General features: G+C 46.1%; 1 protein-coding gene across 1 annotated transcript; it reads right to left on the bottom strand.

Moving 5' to 3' along the window:
- Positions 1 to 602: 602 nt before the first annotated feature.
- On the bottom strand, positions 603 to 20129 carry RETREG2 (reticulophagy regulator family member 2). The gene is made up of 9 exons (XM_084805677.1): positions 19755 to 20129; positions 13696 to 13802; positions 9771 to 9801; positions 8968 to 9103; positions 7658 to 7742; positions 6828 to 6965; positions 6456 to 6550; positions 4880 to 5015; positions 603 to 3569 (listed from the first exon to the last, which is right to left on the bottom strand). The coding sequence occupies exons 1-9, from the start codon at positions 20009 to 20011 to the stop codon at positions 2899 to 2901; spliced, it is 1656 nt and encodes a 551-aa protein (XP_084661803.1). The 5' UTR covers positions 20012 to 20129; the 3' UTR covers positions 603 to 2898.
- Positions 20130 to 20546: the final 417 nt, after the last annotated feature.

Genomic DNA, 20546 nt, shown 5'->3' with positions numbered 1-20546 from the left:
TTCCAGTCTGCAGTTCAGCATCTTAACCACTAAGCCACCGCGGCCCCACACCTGATTCAATACTCCTGTATGAAACAATTGCCTTCATATAAGAAACTAGATGCCAAGGGAAATACTAGTCTAGAAGCCTTCTCCCAATGTGTAAGTATTGAAGTGACATTTTGTATGGAAGTGCATTTAATTGTGCAAATCTCCACTTGCAGCCTGTAGTACAATAATACACAGGTTTACTACCTCATCTGCTGTGTGTAAGAATTAGACCTGAGAATACAAAGGAGTTCTAGAGGGATAAGCGGGTACTCCTATGTTAATGCTGTCCTGTCTTCTGGTCATTTGCCATACCTACCGTAACCACCTGAATTAAGCTTGGCAAAAGGGCCTTAGCTGAGCTACAGCAAATGTTCCATGGAAATATGTTCCTTGACAGACAAAAACTAGGGTAATAGTCACCCCACCATAGGCTAGAAATGGTGGTCAGATTCTGATGCATCCAAGTCAAGAGAAATGGGGAGAAAAGAGAGTTGGGGCTTCTAGGGGGAGAAAAGAGAGTTGGGGCTTCTAGCAGAGAGGCTAAGAAATGAGTTAGAACCTTTAACCCAAAATTCACATCTTTAAAACTTTTTTATTAAAAAGACTACATCTTATTTTTAAATATTTAGCCATAGAATAAACACTGCGACATAGTTCAAAGCCTTCCACCTTCCCTCAGTGACATCAGCAATCTCTGATATCTTCATCAGGAGGCCCCTATGCTGGAGCAGCACAGCACTGCTGCCACCAAAGGAAAGGAAGAACGCTTAGAGCTCCAGAGAGAAATACCAACATATAAACATGCCTCCTGCACCAGAAGGGGAAAGCCAGGGGTACTGGTCCTTGGGAGGGGTGGCAACAATTGTGCTCGGGACACAACACAAAGGCAGGCAAGCTCCACACTCAGTGCCACGCAGTTGCCTGTTTCCAAAGTGCAAACATTACAAGGAAGCTGTAACAGCCATCTCCCCCACAACGTTTGATTGGGGAGAGGGGCAGGCAACACAGGACAGAAAGGGATCCAACTCTGGCCCACAAAATCATCTTGCTAGGAGACTCCCAGAAATTCATTGCCCCATGACTGAAGGAGCCCAATACAGGAAGCGACCCCAGTACAAAGAGAGGGGGCACTGGATGGTTTGGCAGTCAACGCATCCTGAAGGGGACCAAAGGCAGGAGCCGGGGTCTTGCAGATGTGCTTGGAATTCCACCCAGGCAGAGGCAGCACCTTCCTCTTGCTGAAGAAGCTTGCAAAAATGCAGCTCAAAGGCAGACATCTGCAGGGCCAGCTATCACAGGTTCAAGGCCTGCATCTGGAAACCTAAGCTGCAGTTTCTCTTGAGAGAATGTGAAGAACATCAGGAATTGCCTGGGAGTGCCCATCTTGAATGCCTTAATGCAAGAGGAGAACGACCAATTCACGATGCTGCCCCCATCCCCTTAAAAAGGAGACTTATTCCAGGGAACAAAACAGTATCAAGCTGGGAAGCTTATTGCACGAGGCAGATCTTCACCTTGCACTGGGCAAATGGTACACAAACTAGACACGGGGCAGCTCTGCTTCTACACAATTAAAACCACTTCACCACCGTAACTTAAAATCAAACATTGAAAGATTCAGCCACACAGTGGTGGTTTCAATCAGATGTTTTAAACCATATTCTGTAAAGTTGGGCAGGTAGCACCTGCCACATCCATCAATGAAGGGCATTATAGCCACCTTTATGGGTGGGGGAATAGAATGTTCCCCCCACTCAATCATTTCTCCTGAAAACACAAGTGGGCATATTCCTCCAATTAGCAAAAGGGCTATAAGGAGGGAAACCCTGAGGGTCTCAAAAGGGGCAGGTAGACAAAGCTAGAGAGACTAGAGTTCTTCACACTGTCTCACGCATATAATTTCTTCTCAAGCTGCCCTGCTCTTCTCTGAGACTGAGGGCAGCAGAAGATGGTGTTGTGGCCAAGGTGCATCACAGGGCAGGGCTGGCTCAGCCAGGCCTTCGCAAAAGGAGGCAACAAGCAGGAATAGGGGCATTTTGCATGTAAAGTGCAGCAGCGGGGGGGGGGGGTAGGAAGGAGAGAAAGACTTGCAGGATATCTCAAATTCAGTCGTATTTTTCCAGGTACATTAAAGAGGCTTCAGACAACCTGGCTTGTCGTACTGCAGACCACTTCAGATGTGTCGTATTCACATTACTACATAAAGGAAATTGGGTTGGGGGCTTAAAATAATGGAGAGGGAGGGGGTTAGTGCTTGGAACTGCAGCTACTATTTTGTGCAAGGTGGGTAGCAAAACCCAGATGTGTCCCCTCCTATTTTGACAACAAAAGTACTCCACCTGTTGTCACTTTTGATGCCCCGTTTCCCCTCCCCACCGAAGTTTCTAACTAAGAAGGAATGCCCTCCCCAACCTGTTTCTCCATACAACCAATTCCTCCCCACTGTTCAACTAAACAACCAATGGTTCCATCAAGTTATTTACAATTTAGACCCTCCCACTGCCACCCCCATCCAATAAAACACTTGACTTCTTATTGGGTGCGTGAGGGTGAGCAGTGGGTACCAGCAACAGGTCTATCTGGCTGAAGATGTGGCGTGCAAAAAAAACGAAAATTAAGAGACAAAGACGGACAAATTGCAACAGCAGGCCAAAAGACTGCATCATCACTAGGAAGCATGGGCTGGACCCAGTGCCCTGATGAGAAGCCCAACACTAGGGGGAGGAGGGCAGCAGCAACGACGCACTATTCCAGACGTAACACTGTGCATGTGGATGCTCTTCCATCCCCGGTCAGTATAGCTCACACTCTGCCATGTGTCTATTTGTCCTTCCTTGCAGCTACAGAAATACAGGGGCGCCGTGGGACCTAGGAGCTGGGTGACTGTTCTTCAGGAGGGAGAGAAGATGCACCTGGAGCCTCTGTCTCTCCAGAAAGGCCGAGCTCTGCATCCATCTGCTCCAACTCCTGCTGGTCAAGCAGCTCGAAGTCATCCGCTTCCTCTTCCTCACCAGGTAGAGAGGCAGCTCCTACCTCCTCACTCTCAGACAGCTGAGCCTGGAAGCTGAGCCTCTCCTCCGGCTCAGTGGGCAGGAACTCGGAGAGAGAAGGCCCCTCGCTGTCCTCAGAGGAGCGGAGCAGGGCTGATAGGGTGTTCTGCACTACTGTACTGATCGCTGTGGTGACGATCTCTTGGCTCAGTGAATCGATGTGCAGCCCCAGGCCTTGTGCAGAAGCATCCTGGGGTTCGGCAGCCCCTCCTGCCATCGCCTGCCCATTCCCATTGAAATGCGTATTTACAAAATGCAGGGGCGAGGCCAGACCAAGGATGGACGTGTCCAAACTCCCAGCTGCTTCTGCTGCCACTTCTTCCTCTGTGGAGTCCAGCTCGTGGGTGGTGTGGGCAGGCACCGCAAAGGTGTCATCCTCGCTAAGTGGTCCCAAGTCTCTGGAATGGAACTCTTCCACAGAGGGGAACTCTGCCATGTCCTTGGAGAAGGACTCTTCTGGCTCACTGGGCAGACTTTGCTGATCCAGATCTGAAAAGCATATCAGGAAGGAGTTAGCATGAACATAGCCTCCAGAGGCCCTCTGCTCTGAATCCTCAATCCTCATTCCAGCTCAACTGTTTGCCCAAGCATGGCTTTCAGACTGCTTTATATTATACAAATATATATATTTGCTGAACAGGCTCAGTTGGCATTTTATTCCTCTTTATCTTCTTACTTTGACCTTGCCTGGCTATGCTGCTTCCCATCCTCTCTGCCTGGAGTTCTCCCATATCACAGGTCAATAACTGGTGTACTACAGCTGTGCTACCAGATTTAAAATCACGAGCCACACAGCTGATCCCGCTGCTGCTTATTTTTTCTGACTCTACCACCTCACCAGTACAAAGCAGATGCTGGTTTAGTGAGAGTAAACACGACATAGTGGCTAAGACAGACTGTGTGCAAATCAGGAAAGACCTAGCTTTAATCTCACCTCTGCCATGAGCTCCTGCTGTTACTGTCCCAGTCTCTGCCCCCACCCCTGCAAAATGGGTGTAATAATGCTGACATACCTTACAAGGTTGTTGTAGGATAACAAAAAAATGAATGTGAAGTGCTTGAACATTCTAATGTATGGCGCATTCCTCCTGTGCCTTCATTCTCAGAGCCTTAGGGAACAGCTCAGCATGCAGTTGCAGTGGGAGCAGCCAGAACTGCTACAATGACTATGTAACAAGACCCAATACTTTGGATTTTCCACATACACTGAAATCTAATAGTAATGATACCACATTACTACTAGCTACTACAACATCAGACTAGACGCTGTATACAATATAGTCCTTTCCTGCCCAGAGGGTTTACAATCTACTTTACAGGATCAAGATATGTGAGGACTGGGGAGCTTGAGAAATGAACAGATGCAGAAGTGGTCAGGTAGCAATGAGCTTGTATGTAAGGCAAGGCTAAGATGAATCGGAAAAGGATTTGCTGAAGGAGTGGGTCTACTTGGCTTAGAGTGTGTATGAGGCTAAACCATCTCCTGCCTTGGACTGTTACAAGATAGCAAAGATTACCCAAAGCTGCCAATATAAGCACCCACATGGACACCTGACACAACAACTGCTGCCAGGTCAGGTCAATCTCCCTTCTAGCTGTGAAAAGTTACTGGATCCCAAACACCAGAAGGTTGCACACCAGGGCCTGCTCACTGTCTGCCAGAGCTACAAGTAAGAGGACTCCCCATGCAGGTCTTTCCAAGTCTGGAGAGAGAGAAGTCCCACCCACAGTCTTCATTCCAAACATTGACTCCCATCTTATATGAGGCATTTGGGTATGATGAATAGGGAAAATGGCACCTTCAGACACGTCTGTCAGCTGTGGTGTGGTAGCTCTGGAGACAGTGAAGCCTCCACTCTCCAAGATAGAGGCCTCCTCATCCGAGAGCTCAGAGTCTGTGATTGCCAATGCCAGAGCTGTCTTCTTCACATCCACCTGCAAAAAGGAGCAGAGTGAGGCTATTCTTCCAAGGCTGGGCTTGGCTCGGCTCGCTAGTACTTATGGCTAAAAACTCCAAGGGACAGTGTTCCGTTTGCAGTGAAGCCACGAAGTCCCACCAGCTGGCCTAGGGGATGCTAAGGCAATGCTTGTACCCAGACTTTGCTCTATTCTCTAGGTTATTCATCCTCCCTCCCAATGATTCTGTTGGATCAGGGATGCAGAGAACCTCAGGCCTGGCATCCAAATCTGGCCCTCTGGGGTTCCCCAGTGTACACCCTCCCCGCCCCCGTTTCCTTGGCCCCACCCCCTTTCCCCATCACTGATCATTTGGTGGCTTCCTGGCTTTTGTGCATGCCCCCCCCCCCACACACACACTCTAAACAGTTGAAATGCCTCTCCTAAGGCCTAGTTGCTGAGAGTAAAACCTTTATGCTAAAATAAGCTGGTATTTGGGGTATTTTGGCCCTGCCCCTTTTGCCTTCTGTTCTGCCTGCCCCTGGAATGGGGCACCTGAGAGCTTCTCCAAAATGAAAAAGGGGCTCGACACATTTGGGTAAGATAGATAATTATTCCCACACTGTGCAAGCATATCAAGGAGAAAACCTTAAATACATCACCACTGCTGGAAGGAGTAGGCTATAATAAAAAAAAAAAAATTAAGAGGACAATACTAGCTATGATCCTGAAGGAACACTGCTAAAAAAATCTTTTAGCACAAAAAGAATTGGTATTGTTGGCATCAAGAGAATGGAGAATCTATCATCTTTATGAGTCACCAGGAACGAGACTTATCTGAGCTCGGTTTACCTCTGATTTCAAATGGAGAGGCACTACATGATTCACTTTTTTCCTGAATGGAAAGGATACAAGAATGATCAAGAAAGTGGCCTTGTAGTGCTTATTCTGTATCACCTTTTTAAAATTTAAAATTGTACTGAACTTGTACTGTTGTGATTTAAACATCTAATATATCTAGTCCAATAGGGAATTGAACCCAGATCCAACACACTCACCAGGTGGGTTATATATGTTAACTAGTGCTGCCAACATGGGGGAAGATACATTCTGCAAGGTCCTACCCCTTCCCTCAAAGCCATGAGGGACCAGTGGCTCGGAAGAGGAAGGCATCAGATGAGAGGTGTGGAGGAAAACCTGGTATTTCAACAGCTTGAAGGCCCAAAGGCTACAGGCTTCCACCCACGCCAGCCTAATGGCTCCCAGCCTCACCCCAGAATCTGAAGCATCATGCCAAGTCCCTAAGTTAGCTTACATGCACTGGTTGGTAGCTATAGCCACATTATCCCTATGAAGGCAACAAATCCCAGGTCTTCAACCTCCCAAACCTGGAAGCAAGCTCTTAACCTTTCTGGTCACTTGGAGGAAGATAGTTCTTGGGAATGAAGCCCCACATCACCATGCACCCCTTGCCCTCACCACTGGAGAATAGCCAGACAGTTCCACCTCACTCTCACTTTCCGTCTCTGCCATTGACTCGTTGCCAGCTTCCGGCTCACTCTTTCCTTGACGCTCTGTGGAGTAGAACAAAAGAAATGATCTATGGGGCACTGTGGGGCTAGCCTTACAGAAAAAGGGCCAAAAGAAGGATCTATCAGAAGCTTCGTACAGTCTGGGCTTCCACAGAGTCATTGTCCCAAGTGCACATAGACATCCAACCCTTCCAGGCCCTGCCCCCACCAGATGTATTGCTCTCAGTCAGCCCAGTTTGGGTAAGACTTGCTGGGCTCCTATCCTGTATCCCATCATCAAAAGCAATGCATTTCAGGTAATAAGGATCTGTCATCTTACTTTTCTTTTCATGTTTATGATGCAAGGTCTCCATCTTCATGCTGTAGTCCAGTTTCATCAGGATGGGCTCCAAACGGGTGTACATCCTCTGGATAAGCTCATGGTATACTACCAGTGGCCACAGCAAGATACTGAGCACTGGAGATGTGGAGAAAGCCCAGAGTGTGTTAGACATATATATTCCCTGGGGCAAAGAGGCATCCGATGTTCCCTGTAGGGATGCTCAAGGCCAAGCCCCTCCTGCAGCTCCTCAGTGGGCTTGGTCAGTGCCCCTGTGCCCTGCCTGGTACCACAACTATATAAACTGTCAAACAGGATTCTAGAAACAGCATCAGCCAGGCCAACCTATGCAGTATGTACAGCCCAAGTTGACTCATACAATGAGTCCAACTACAATCTGGCATGCACATAAACAGAAAAAGGAAACAGGCTCCAAGATTCAGATTTAATACGTTGTAGAAGCAACCTTAGCGGATGCTTCCACTTGCTGCCTGAAACAGACTAGAAATGAGTCATAGCCCTCTTCCCCACATCCATGTTTCCTTGCAAAGCTGGCAGAGGCCCAGAGTTGCTTTAGATCCGGAGGTGTCGTTATCTGAAAGTCTCCACCACTGGCATTATAACAGGGGTTACACAGTACCACTCTGACTTTCACGCTGACTGATATGCAAGTGCATTGGGAGGCGGGAAGGGACTGCATTATGTGCTTTACTTTTTTTAAAAAAGAGTTGAACATTCCTGGACATAATTGTAGTATCCTCTACAATAACTTGCTTAAACCACATTGCATTCCTAGTTTTAAGGAATACAAAGGACCTAGTGATACTCACAGGCAATGTAGGAGATCATGATTCCTGGAACATAGTGTCCTACTATCGCTAGGATCAAGCATCCTGAGCAGACCCTGGCACAGAACTGGAGGAACAAGGCAAAAGAGACAGAGAATTAAAGCTCAGCAAGGACAGCCAGTGCAAGAAGCCCTCTCCAAAATAGTTCAAGGTGCCCCATAGAGCTGTTTTACATGCTCCATGACTGTACTGTGTCAAAATTGTTGGCTGCCATTTTGCTTCAGTGTGCTGCCATTGGATAGAAAGTATAACAGGCCCAGACCCCTCAGGGAAGATTCCAGGGGTCCCTGGAACAGCTAGCAACATACCCAGAAGTAACTGGCAAGTGTGCAAATGGCTACCTCTGAGGGGCTTTTCTTGTGCCAGTCACTTAACTTTGGAAGTAGTACTAGAAGAGATTTGCTCGTTGCAAACTTTGGCAGAACTACATCATGGGTAATAACAAAATGTTTACACTTCTCTCCACCTTCTTACATATACTAGGTAAGGCACTGCTTGCTCCTCCAAGGACAAGCTACAATTAATATACAAGGAGGGTTGCTTGCAATCTGTGCTCAAAAATCCAAGGCACCCCAGCAAGAAACCCCAAATTCTGCTCAGAATAAGGCCAGACTTACATTTCACAACAGAAGTGGAGTTGCTGCAAGCAATAATCCCACATCTCCTTCCCTCTTCTAATGTTTATTCATGCAAATTATGCCTCCTCATCAAACTGAAATGCTCCCCCGCCATGAAAGGGGTGGGGAGAAGAGACTTGCAATACAATGACATTACATCATACATTTTGGATTGCTAAACATTACAGAGGGAGAGAGGAGGAGGAAGAGGGCTGCAACTCTCAGTGACAGCTATGTAGCAGCATCAACATGTTGGTTCGGCCTAGGGATATGTCTGCACCCAGATGTTTTTCCCAGGATAGTTTATGAGTAATGCTGGGAACAGCTGGTTAACCTGCACCTTGTTTGGAGTGAGGTAACTGGTCAAAACTCGATTGCCATTTTTGTTTTGTTTCCACATATATTGAGAAATACTGTATCCGTTAAGCTTGCTGTTTGAAACTCTACATTTACACCATATATGATTGTGTCTGCACAGAGTACATGCTTCTCATTTCACTAAAGCAATATCAGAGTAGAAAAATCATCAGGTTTGTGAGGCAGCCCTAACTGCCAAGAGCAAATATATATTAGCAAGCCACAACCTAAAGGCAATGCGGAAGAAACATTTTTTGAGTAAAAAGGAGCCCTGCTGCAGTGTCTTTGTATGATAAACCCTGTTGATTCTCTGCTTACCTTGGCAGGGTTTTGCCTCTTGTACTGCAGTAGCTCCTGCAGGTACAGCCTGAACGTAATCCAGCTCTCCGCCAAGCAACGACAGAGCTCTTGGACACTGAGCAGGTGAGGCTGCGCTCCTGCCATCTCACTGTCACTACAGCAATGGAAACAATATATCAGTAAACCAGGCCTTCCAGGTACACTGCCATCCAATGATTAAAGGAGCCACAAGCAAAAGAGAATCACTTTCTGCAGACAAAAGTAATAGCAAGATATCTAAGCAGCTGTGGAACAACATTATGCCCAATGGAAGACACAACATTCCTTCCTTGGGAGCTTCCAGCTCCCAAACCTAGGGTGACAATAGTTCCAGGACAAGCATCCATCTAATTCCACACATTTCTAGAGGTTGAAAACAGAGCCACATCTGACCTGTTAAGATAGGGGAACAACTAAGAAGCCCCTCACACTGCCACTCCTGAACCTACATAAAGAAAGCCAAATGCTCGTGCTAAAGGTGAAGAAATTCTGGAAAGCACTTTTCAGGTCCCAACATAGATCAGGGATGGGCAACTTGTGGCCCTCCAGACATTATTGGACTGCAACTTCCATCATCCCTCACACTTGGCTCTGTTGCTATGGTTGATGGGAGTTGCAGTCCAACAACATCTGGAAGGCCACAAGATGCTCACCCCTGGCACTGATCAAAGTACTGAGCCATTCCAAGTAAATTGGGCGGCAGGAAAGATCCAAGTAAATGGGGTAGCAAAGGGATGACAGGACAGATCTCCATGCCCAGAACCATACGAGGAACAACCTACCTGTCTCCTCCAGGTTCTTCCAAGGGCTGTGCTGTAGGAGAAAGAGGAAAAATGAATGAAACATAAATGAAACAAGACAGTTTAAGTTCTAGGAGCATGTACTGCTAGAGGTTTTTATCCTTCAGCAATCATTCTGCAGAGGCAGAGCAGAAAGAGCAGCAGAGCCCAAGTCTGAAAGCTCAAAACACCACGCGGACTGAGGGGAAGGGAGCCTTCCTTGAGAAGTGCCCCAAGTGCTACCCAGATGTCATGATAAAGCCACAAAGTTATGCTCTTTAGCTACATTCTCAGTGGCAGAAGATCTGCATTTAATGTACACTAAGAAGAATTTCATGCATTAAAACAAGGAGACTCCAACTGACACAATTGCAGTTTGGGGGGCAGTTCCTAAAGAGAGCACAGCCCAGACTCAACTGATGCTCAGAACATCTCACTCATAAAACACTTGCGCCTCCTTGGCCAGAACTAAGTGCAGAGCTGTAATCACCATATGCTTTTTGACAAGCAGTTACCAAACAACAAGGTCTAGCAGAATCACTGGGCTGTTAGTATAAAACGTGGAGTATGAGAATGTCATGTTTGTTGAATTTTTTTAAAAGCCTCTCTCTTGACCTTGTGGTTGAAGATGCTTTGAAAAGATTTACAAAAGGCTGCAGTATGCAGGTGCACAGAATCTATGCCTCCCTGTACTTCCACCACAACTTCAAATCACTCACTCATATCCATGCATTTCATTTTATACTTACAGGTCCACACCCTGAAAAAACTTTCTGAACTGGTTCAGAAGTAATCAACATTGAGAATGTTTCTACTACATCAACTGCAAGTTTATTCATGTAACTGAGGTTGGCTTTAGGATTGTTGCAGCAGCTGGGTTGCCTTGGCACACAGCATGAGCAAACCCCTGGCATTGCAAAGCCACCTAAAAGTTTGCCCAGTAGTTTGAGTCTTACTAAACTAGTTTACAGAAGGTTGTGAATAAGCTCCATTGCACCAGAGATTTGAAGCTGGAATTCAAAGCTCATCAGATTTGACTATCTAATGCTGCTGACACACAGTGCTGTTATTTATAACATGCTGTGAGCTGCACACAGTCCCTACAAGCTATAGCGCTTGAGGCTAGCTCAGGGTTCCCCCCTTGGCCACCAACGCAGAGCTGACAGACTGGTGAAAAGTGCACTGGAGCGGCAGAAAGTAATCTTGTTGAGTCTGTGACCCAGATTCCAGGCAATCAGCCCTAACAGAGGGAGCCAACTGCGATCTTCCCCTGCCAGCGTAGACTTTGGCAGGTACTCGGACATTGCAGCAGCCACTGCCCACGTGAAGAACCTTGAATCCATTCTAACAGAGTGAAAAGCTACTATTGTTAACGTAGCAGCACGGCCATAATGGCCACTTACTGCAGCTATGAATACACTGACTACTGTGTTAGCCTGCTATTTCAGCACTGCTGCCTGCTGGAGTGCTAAACCTAGGCATCATGTACTTAGGCAGCAGCAACATGACAGGTTTACAGCAGCCTGTAACTTTGGTTAGGAACTTTGCACTTTTATTAAGTGCAATTTTATTTAATTTATTTATTAAATTAGGAACTTTGCACTTCCTAATGCACCAACCAGAAGGGTAATGCAGCCCACATGTTCCAGCTCTGTAACTCTGGCCTTGGCATTGTGCCCTTAACAATACTTTCTCCTTGTGCATTAGTCATACAGATCTGGAAGGTCCAAAAGAAACATCAGGCCACCAGAAGTGCTGCAACAGTAAGAGCAACAGGATTCACCTGATTCTAGTGAATCCAAGACCACAGCTTTAGCATTCATCAGCTGAACTCTCTGTTGCAGAGCTGCAAGAAGAAACTCAGCAGGATAAGAAAAGCCAGCAGGATGCCCAGAGGTGAAACCTATCTGTAGATTTGTCTGTACTTTGCATAATGTTAATGTTCACCAAAAATAACTGATAGGCAGCTCTGTCAAGATGATTCATAAGTATCTTCACAGAATCTGCCTGGACCTTAAACTGGATGATAGGGTCGGGAATGCTGTGTCAATATTAATTGCTTCTAGGATAGGTGGTAGTTCTGCTCAGTAGAGAGGGAGACATGATTACAGCTCTCCGAAAGAGTCCAGAAAACAGCCCTCAGCCCACCTTGGATGGTCTACTGTTTTGTTATGTAACACCATTGCGACACTATTGACCAGCAGGAGAACTGGAATAAAGAAGCCTTAGCTCAGATAATTTTTAACATAAAATCAAGACCTCCTGATCCTGTTGCTTTAAAAGAAACTCCTCTAGCCTAGGAAAGTAAAAACAAAGGTGGAGGGATATCATGTGCTTTGCATCCTTCTGTGATATGGGGAACAAAGTAATGATCCAGAATCATGAACTTAAGATGGCAGGATGTGTCTCACTTAGTAATGTGAGTTTTCCAGAATTTTTTCCAGTGCAACTAATTTGCACAGGGTGATTTGCATCAGAAAATTTTCAGATGCCCTAGGGAGTGAATTAATTTAGCATGTTTATTTTACTTGTATATAAAAAAGCTTTCAGAGGTACTCCATGTTTTATCCCAGTACACCACAAATATTTGACCAGAAATATTTGAGTGGAAAATTTAATGCATGTGTAGTGTATTTAAATGTCATATACTGTAGAAATGTTTATCAGAATACTTGTAAAAATTCAAAGACAGAAGGCTGGTTTGCATGATATCACCCAATGTGCATTAATTAACACTCAACAAGCCAATGGTTGGGTTTGACGGCACGACAACCTCTGATTGGGGGTTGCATATGCAAAATGGTGCCCATGGTCGCCGCAGCTCATTGTGGGTTAAATAAGTCACAGTGAGCTGCAGCGTGTTATGCAAACTAGGTCGATAGCTTGTACTTCCCTTGCATTGTTTAAACTTAAGGAAAAAACAATGATACTGACAACTGCTGACACACTAATACATTTTAGCAACCCAAAGAACTGTTGCTAAATATACTGACAACCACACATCTACAACTTTGAAACTGCCAAGCTTGAATACCATTGGATTTGCAATGGGCATCCATTCATTGCTACAAATGAACTTATGGCATGGAAAATTTTCCATGGAAAAATAGAGGCACTGGAAAATCCTGCCCCCCACAATCACTGGTCTCAATGCCCAAGGATGGGAGTCATCAACAGAGATCAGATTATCTGGGCTGCACTGGTTTAATGAGCATTGCCTGACATAGGGTATCTAGTGCTTTTCCCTCCTAAGGCGTCCTCCGAGCCACTACAGGGTGTGACTCCTGGGCACAGCCATACCCATTAAGCCAATTCATTACTAAATCCAAACAGGAGACTCCCTCTGACATCATGCTATCAGTTTCTTTTTTACAGGATTTATGATAACATCATGCATATTGTACAATGAAGGCCATTTCTGCACAGCTTGCAAGTGCCATAAACTACACACAAGTAGCCCCCTGACATGCCCTCTCCCCTATGCCCTAACAAGTAACCAAGGTGTTCATTAGGGACTATAATGCACCAGTTTCTACTGCTGGTAAGATGCAGCCTCTACATGATAAACTTATAGCAGGTCTAGCTGAGGAGGCGAGGGAAGACATCAACTTCACATAGCTGCCCAGTTCTATCTAAGGCATGTTTGATAGCACCCCTTTAATAAATCCAACATTTGTTAAGACTGGGATGCAATGGTTTCCACAGTCCTTATGAACTAGAAACCAGATGTTAAAAAATAAACTGCTACAGTTCATCTTACTTCAGACACATAGGTTCTCTCATTCAGTGTGACAAAGCAAAAAGAAAATGCCAGCCCAAGACTTCATCGGCAGAAAAGCACAGCAGTGGACTGTACTTGCAAGAGTGCAAGAACCAAAGATAGTATGACACTTCCCTCACTTGTACAACCATCACTGTTCTCACTCACCTGAGAAATCCAGTAGGAATTGGGGCTTCCATCTCTCCAATAGGAGAACACCAATAAGGCCAATGCTGAGGAGGAACAGAGGACGCAACGAAGTAGAGGAAAACAGCCTGGAAGGACACAAAGACAGGCATTAAAGGAGGGTGCCGGCAAGGATGTAGCAAGGGAGTACAACTAGGAAAGTATACATTTTGGCGGGATTGTGTAGCTAGCCATTATTTACAGTCATCACTGATCCCTCCCTAGAGTCTTCTGATGCACACACACAGAACTTCAAGGGACCAGGTAGCTTCCTCCATTTGCACTGGCTTTAGAGAAGGTCAGAAGTAGCACAAGTCTCACACACTGCTGCTGATATTCCCTAATTCCTAGTGTTAAGTGAGAGGCAAGATCCCAACACTCCTAGAGTTCTCTGTAGGGGAGGCTGGTGGATCCAATTTCGGTGCGGCGAAGATTCCATTCTGGGTTTTAGTTTCAACCAGCCAGAAGTATAAAGGAGCTATCCAAGGTGCTGGATCCTATCCCCAAAATGGGTCCAGCACCTTGGATAGGCTCTTTAGACTTCTGGCTGGTTGTAACTAAAACCCAGAATGGAATCTCCACACCATGTGGGAATGTGATTGACAGAATTAAATTTAAGAGTTTAAGGGTGCAATCCTATGCATGTTTAGCCAGAGAAAAGGCCTATAACTCCCAGCAGTCCCCAGCTTTGCTGGCTGGGGAATGCTGGGAGTTGTAGTCCTTTTCTCTGTCTAAACATGCAAAGGATTGTGCCCTAAATTGGCTACCAGATTTGCAGGCATCTAACTCTGCCCTAAGTACAGCCACATTGTTTTGACATGCAAAACTGACGAACATTTGCCCAGGTGCAAAATGTCATTCTTTCTAAAGCACAGACTACACACCAGTCATGACCAAAGAAATTACACAGCAATATCAGCCATATTAAGAAAGATCGTCCTGGATCAAAAGTAAACGTTCTATACCTTAGAATAGTCCCAGCTGAACACTTAATTTTATCACTCAGTTACGTTATGCATTGTATTTAAATATCCAGTTTTTAATTACATCCAATCTTTCATGCTAATAACCCTGTTGCAGGTGTGCACAACTTACAGCCCATGGGCAGCCCCTGAAACCCTTAACTGTGCCCCCTCACAGATGCCCCCTGACCTCTTCTGCTGCAGTCACTGAATTCCCCCCCTCCCCGCCCACCGATTTTACTCTTGCAGTTGTGACCACTTCTGGTGCCGCTGTTTGCTAGCCTTCTTTCCACCCTCTTCCCCAATGATCCTCATACAGGTCACGCTTCCTCCACTGTTGCTAGGAGAAAGAGCAATCTGTATTAGGATCACTGGTGTGCGCGCACGTGTGTATATCCCTCTGTGCGTGCACATGTATGTGAGCATGTGTGGCTCCCAACCCACACATTGTAAGCTATTGGGAAGGTTACTATTCCCATCCTGGGGGAAACTGAAGCTAAACATTAGTAATTTTTTCTAAAGTCAAATGCAAGTCTGAGACTGTAGAATAGTTTGAACTCAGGTTCCTGAAGTCCAAGGTAAGTGCACAGATAGATCAGGATCTGCGTTTCAGTGTGTGTTGTTTTATTTGGCACAGCAGCATCACTAGGTTAATGTGCCAAACATGTGAGTACATTTCAAATAGTCATTTCAAATTTCCAGTATTCACACCCAACACTATCCACTGAACCATGAGTGTACAGTTTGGAGACTTGTATTCTGTGCAACTGAGGGTTGAAAGAACTATAGTCTAGAAAGATTAAGCTGGTGGCACCTAGTAATTCAAAATATTTAGCCCTGGTACAACTGGTACCTAAAAATGTGATGCTGGCTACTTTTCTCTCTAGCCCTGTGTATATTAATCTTTGAGAGATTTTTAAAAATCAGGAAGTGTTTTTCTAGCAAGGCCAGATTCGTGTCTTTTATCATCATAAAGCTCCTAAATGGTTGTTAGATACAACAACATTCCACTCCTATTTTAAATTCAGGTCTCCACACCTATAGCCTTTGAAAGTGTACTACCAACCCCTGCATGGCTCCAGCCCATGAATCTGTTCTGCTGATAGTCAGTTCATTGTCTGTAAGAGCAAACAGGGTGTTTTTCTTTCTAGCAGTTTGCTGGGCTCTATCACTCGAGCTTGTTAAATGTTGCTGTGTGCATATGAGTAGGGTAGGCAGAAAGGAAGGAATACGCTAGCACTGCAGTTCTCAGTGACTAAAGGCTTAACAGGGGGCTCAACTATCAGAGTGTGACGAGCAGCTAGTAGGGCTTACTCCAAGCTTGGTACATTGCCAGGAGTTACTAAGCTACCAGCCCAAAGCCAGGGATAGTACAAACTATGTGAGTCCTATGCAGCGAGTTCACAACATCTAACTAGAAACACTCCTGGGTGAACCTCCAGTTATCTGCAGCTGCTAGTAGCATCCCTCATTTATCACAGGCCAAGTCCTGGAGATGCTCTTGGCACTACTCATGCATCAGGGAGAGGTCTGTTTATACTATGAGAGTGAAGGAGGAGTTACTTGAGGCTACACCCAACCAATGTTAAGTTTGACATCCTAGGCCAGGGTTGGGCAACTTGTGGAACTCCAAATGTTTTGGTCTACAACTCCCATCAGCCCTACCAAGCATAGCCAATGGTGAGGGATGAGTTGTAAGCCAAAACAGCTGGAAGGCCACAAGTTGCCTACCCTGGCCTAGGCTGTGGCTGCCTTCATTTTCAGATCAAGCCCAGAGGACACTGCAACATCTGACTCAAAGAAAAATGTTATTGGGTCCTCATGGGACTTATTCACTCCATGGCTGCACTGGGGCCAGAGGCAGCAGCATTAACCTGATACAAGTCCAGCACTGGACTCTGATGGACAAATCTCTTTTATGCAGGAGAGGGGACACAGCTCAGTGACAGAGCAGATGCTTTGCAAGATGAAAGTCTAGGGTTCAAACTATGGCATCTCCAGTTACAAGGATCTCAGACAGCAGGGCTGGGAAAGGCATCCACTGTTTGCAATCCACCCAGAGAATGCTTATAATTGTGTGGATAAAAAATAAACAAATCTGCTGCCAGCCAGAACTAGACAGTACTATCTGGCCACTTAGAAGGCAGCATCATATGCAGAATGTATGTTCACAGAAATATGCAGTGTGTGTGCTGAAGCTGTCCCCCCTCCCCCTGACATTTGGGATGAAGTTTAATGATCATACAGACAAGATTTTGCTGCAGGAAGGGTGCAGTCATTTCTTCACCAGGTGGCTAATCCAACATCCTTCCACTTCTGACAAGCAATCACTCCTTGAAGTATAATTATAACCAAAGGCCCCATTCTGGATTTGTTGATAAAGGACATTGAGAAAACTGGCAAAATGTAATGGCTGTGCAAGTAGGACCAAAATACCTGAGATTGGCATCACATGCTTTCAAACCTCTTACATCGTTCATGTAATCTTGGAAGACTTCCATATTCAACCATACTAATTTTTGCAGATTTACACCCGGAAGCAAAGGTGCTCCCAGTTTCTTTCACTGTAGCATTTGTGGCTCATTCTTTTATACTCATCTAGCTACTGCTCCCCATCATAATACAGACCCATTAAGCCCCAGAAGGTTTAGAATCGCCACCTTCCTGCTCAGATATAAAGAACTATGTTATCTGAAAGATCCATTTGGGATATCTGAAGGACCATCTAAACTTGTATGAGCCTGCCCAAGCATCTGATCAGCATCAGAGGCCTTAGTCTCTGGCTCACCAGCAAGAGCCATTCAGCTGGCTGGTACTACAAACAGGGCTTGCTCAATGTTGGCCTCGCATCTTTGGAACTCCTTCGCTGGGAAATACATATGGTCTCATCACTGCTATATTTTAAAATAACCTTGAAGGCATGTGTATTTTAGTCTGCATTTAGTGTTTAAAATCATGAACCGCTCTTCTTGTGTTTGCGTGTGTTTAACTGTAATCGTATATTAATTCTTTTTACATTGTAAGCCGCCTTGTGAAAACAGTGTACCCTGAAAGGTAGGTTAAAAGTCTTTTAAATAAACAAAAGATTACATGCCTTTTCTATTTTTTGATGTTTCAAAATAGAAGTTTCCAGTTTACTGGAAGGAGAGCCATGTCAGAACTGGGCAAAAATGTGGCGTGCATAAATGTACTGGTAGAATAATTCACTTGTAGCAAACTGCAATATTTGGTATATACTGGTTCTCAGGAAACATAGCAGTGTTTTTCTGACTCTCAGAAGATAAAACCAAGAATACAGAAGCCAGATGTCACAAAAAGGCCCATCTGCATTGCTTCTGGTGCTGTAGCAATGTATCAGCCATATGATCTCCATGCACATTCCAACCACTATCAAAAAACAATTCATCTCAGTGTTCATAACTGAACTGTGCCAATTCAGCTCTCAACTTATGTCTGGGAGAGCATTGTTTATTATATGCATCTACTCAACAAGCTCAGGGTAGTCTTCCCCGTGCTATGTCTCCATTATAGGGGATATCCCTGCACAGGTGCATCTCTTTTGAAAAAGAAGAATCTTGAATACTGAGGGAAGGCAAACTATCAATGTAGTCCCCTCTGCACAATCAATGGGACTCATTATTCCCCCTCTGCATATCAAATTGCCTAATATGCTTTACTGCACCCAGCAGTGACAAAACAATCTCTTCCCCATTCCCTAATGCTTTCTCATGCATAGCAATTTTCCTCTTTTACGCATTGTAGGGTTTCACCTGTGGCAGGGCCCTTCCTCTAAGTATTTTAACATCCACTCCATAGTGGATGTTAATTTTACCATCTCTCTCTCTCCCCCATGCTGCTTCTACTCAACTCCAAACTCGTGGTCTCCCTTCGCTGACTGCAAATCTCTCATTGGCTTGACAGCCTTCCTAAACAAAGTTCCCTTCCTTCAAGTGCAAAAGGCTTTATCTATTCTCCACAAAACCTTAACCCAACATTCTCTCAAACTTGAGAACCATCTTGTCCTGTCTTGATCCTTATTTCTTCCCATCCAAAATCTCCATACGCTATGCTGCACTATTCAGCAGTGCATACATTGTTTACAGCCCTGAAGTGCACTGTAAAGTTTATCTGAGTGTTTGATTTCAGTTGGGGAGGCTGGGGTCCAAATCCCTGCTCAGCCACAGAGCTCATTACCTGGTCTTGGGCAAGTCATTATCCCTCAGTTTAACTTACCCCACAGGGTTATGAGAATAACTTGGGGGGAAACCCCATGCATGCCATCCTGAGTACGTTGGAGAAGGGCAGGGCTACAAATGTGATAAATAAGCATAACAGCATAGGGTTGTCACCTGTTCCAAAATAAGACCTAGCAGGCCCTAAAATGGGTCTTGATATTGTTTATTCCAAACATTTAAGAAATAAATAGCACTCCATAGAGCTGTCGCCATGGTGTTCTATTTATTTCTTATGTTTTTGATTGGACAGCCCCAGCCCTAACCTGCTATCCAGAAACACTGTCCTTAAGCGCCCACACAGGTCCACATGTCATGTCAGACTGGTAACTGACTGGTCCCCATGGAGCCTTCTCTGTGGACAGCTGAAAGACTATGGGCAGCAGCATGATCTTATCCACATTTACTCAGAATTTAACTGATTTTAATAGAACTTCCTCCCAATAAGATACGCACGAGAGAGCAGCTTTTCATTCCGAGGCATCACCGGTATTGACACTTGCAACCGTCTGGGTGACCATAAGCACCTGGGATCTTTTGCAGCCCTGCTTCCTCCGCGCCAAGGGAGGACCTACCGCCCAACGACAGCCTCACCGCCGCCGTTGCCATCACGATCCGATCCTTTACCCTAATCAAGAACGGCTTCTTCCTGCTCTAGAACGGCCCCTCTTCTTCCAACCTCCCCCCAGGATTCCTAACCGCCGCCAGGGCTAAGGCCGAGGCCAGGGCCGCTGCTCAGCCACAAGAACACCCCGTCCCCCGGCCGCGACCCCCAGCCCCACTCGCCGCCGCCTCCTGGGGCCCATCCTGCGTCGCCCGCCCCGGAGCCGACTTCTCCTCCTCTCACCACAGAGCAGCTCCGAGCAAGACGGCCCCGGCCAGGCTCTGCGGCGGCCTCTCCCAGACCAGCAGCCGCTGCACGGCAGCCACCGTCGCCTCCCAGCCCCGCAGACGTCGCCTCAGCCGGGAGGCCAGAGCCAACACCTCCTGCTCCTCCTCTTCCTCCTCGTCGGCTTCGGCCGCGCAGCCGCCGGGCCCGGGCACCGTCACCGCCTCCCCTTCCTCTGTCGCCGGGACACCCGAGCCGCCGCTGCCGCTCGCCATCGCTTCAGCCAGCGATCAGGAAGGCGGTGGGGAGGGGCGGAGAGCCCTCCTGACAGCCGCGACCGGAAGCAGCCCCGCGCTACGGCCGACCTGCGCGTAGAGTTCTATCACGTGCCCCAGCCCCCCAGCACGTGAAGGAGGAACGTTCGTCCTGCGACACGCATGCGCAACTGCTCGGGCTCCGCTTTTCAAGGGTAGCGATAGGAAAAGTAGAGGTAGGAAAAGTTTAGAGCGCCAGTCTGAAGTTCTAGAGACAGAATTTCTTGGTTTCTTTTGACACTTATTTCCCGCCCTGAAAAATGAAGTGAGAGCGGTCCATAGAAAACAATGGGAAAATCAAATATTTTAACGTAGCCGTGTTGTAGCACGGTCCACACTAACTCTTATTTCGTGTGAAAATGGGATTTAAAAAAATAGTGCGGAACGAGCTTTTATGGACGTAATCATTGCAGACCACCAAAGTACAGACCAAAGGCTTAGTACAAAATATCTTGTTTTCATTGGAACCAAGTACCTGTTTGATTTTATGTGGGGG

Source organism: Heloderma suspectum, chromosome 1 (assembly GCF_057233095.1).
Source record: "Heloderma suspectum isolate Gila_16-S chromosome 1, 16-S_ref, whole genome shotgun sequence".
Classification (NCBI taxonomy): domain Eukaryota; kingdom Metazoa; phylum Chordata; class Lepidosauria; order Squamata; family Helodermatidae; genus Heloderma; species Heloderma suspectum.
Note: the sequence above shows the minus strand (reverse complement) of the source record. Positions and strands in the feature narration are given on the sequence as shown.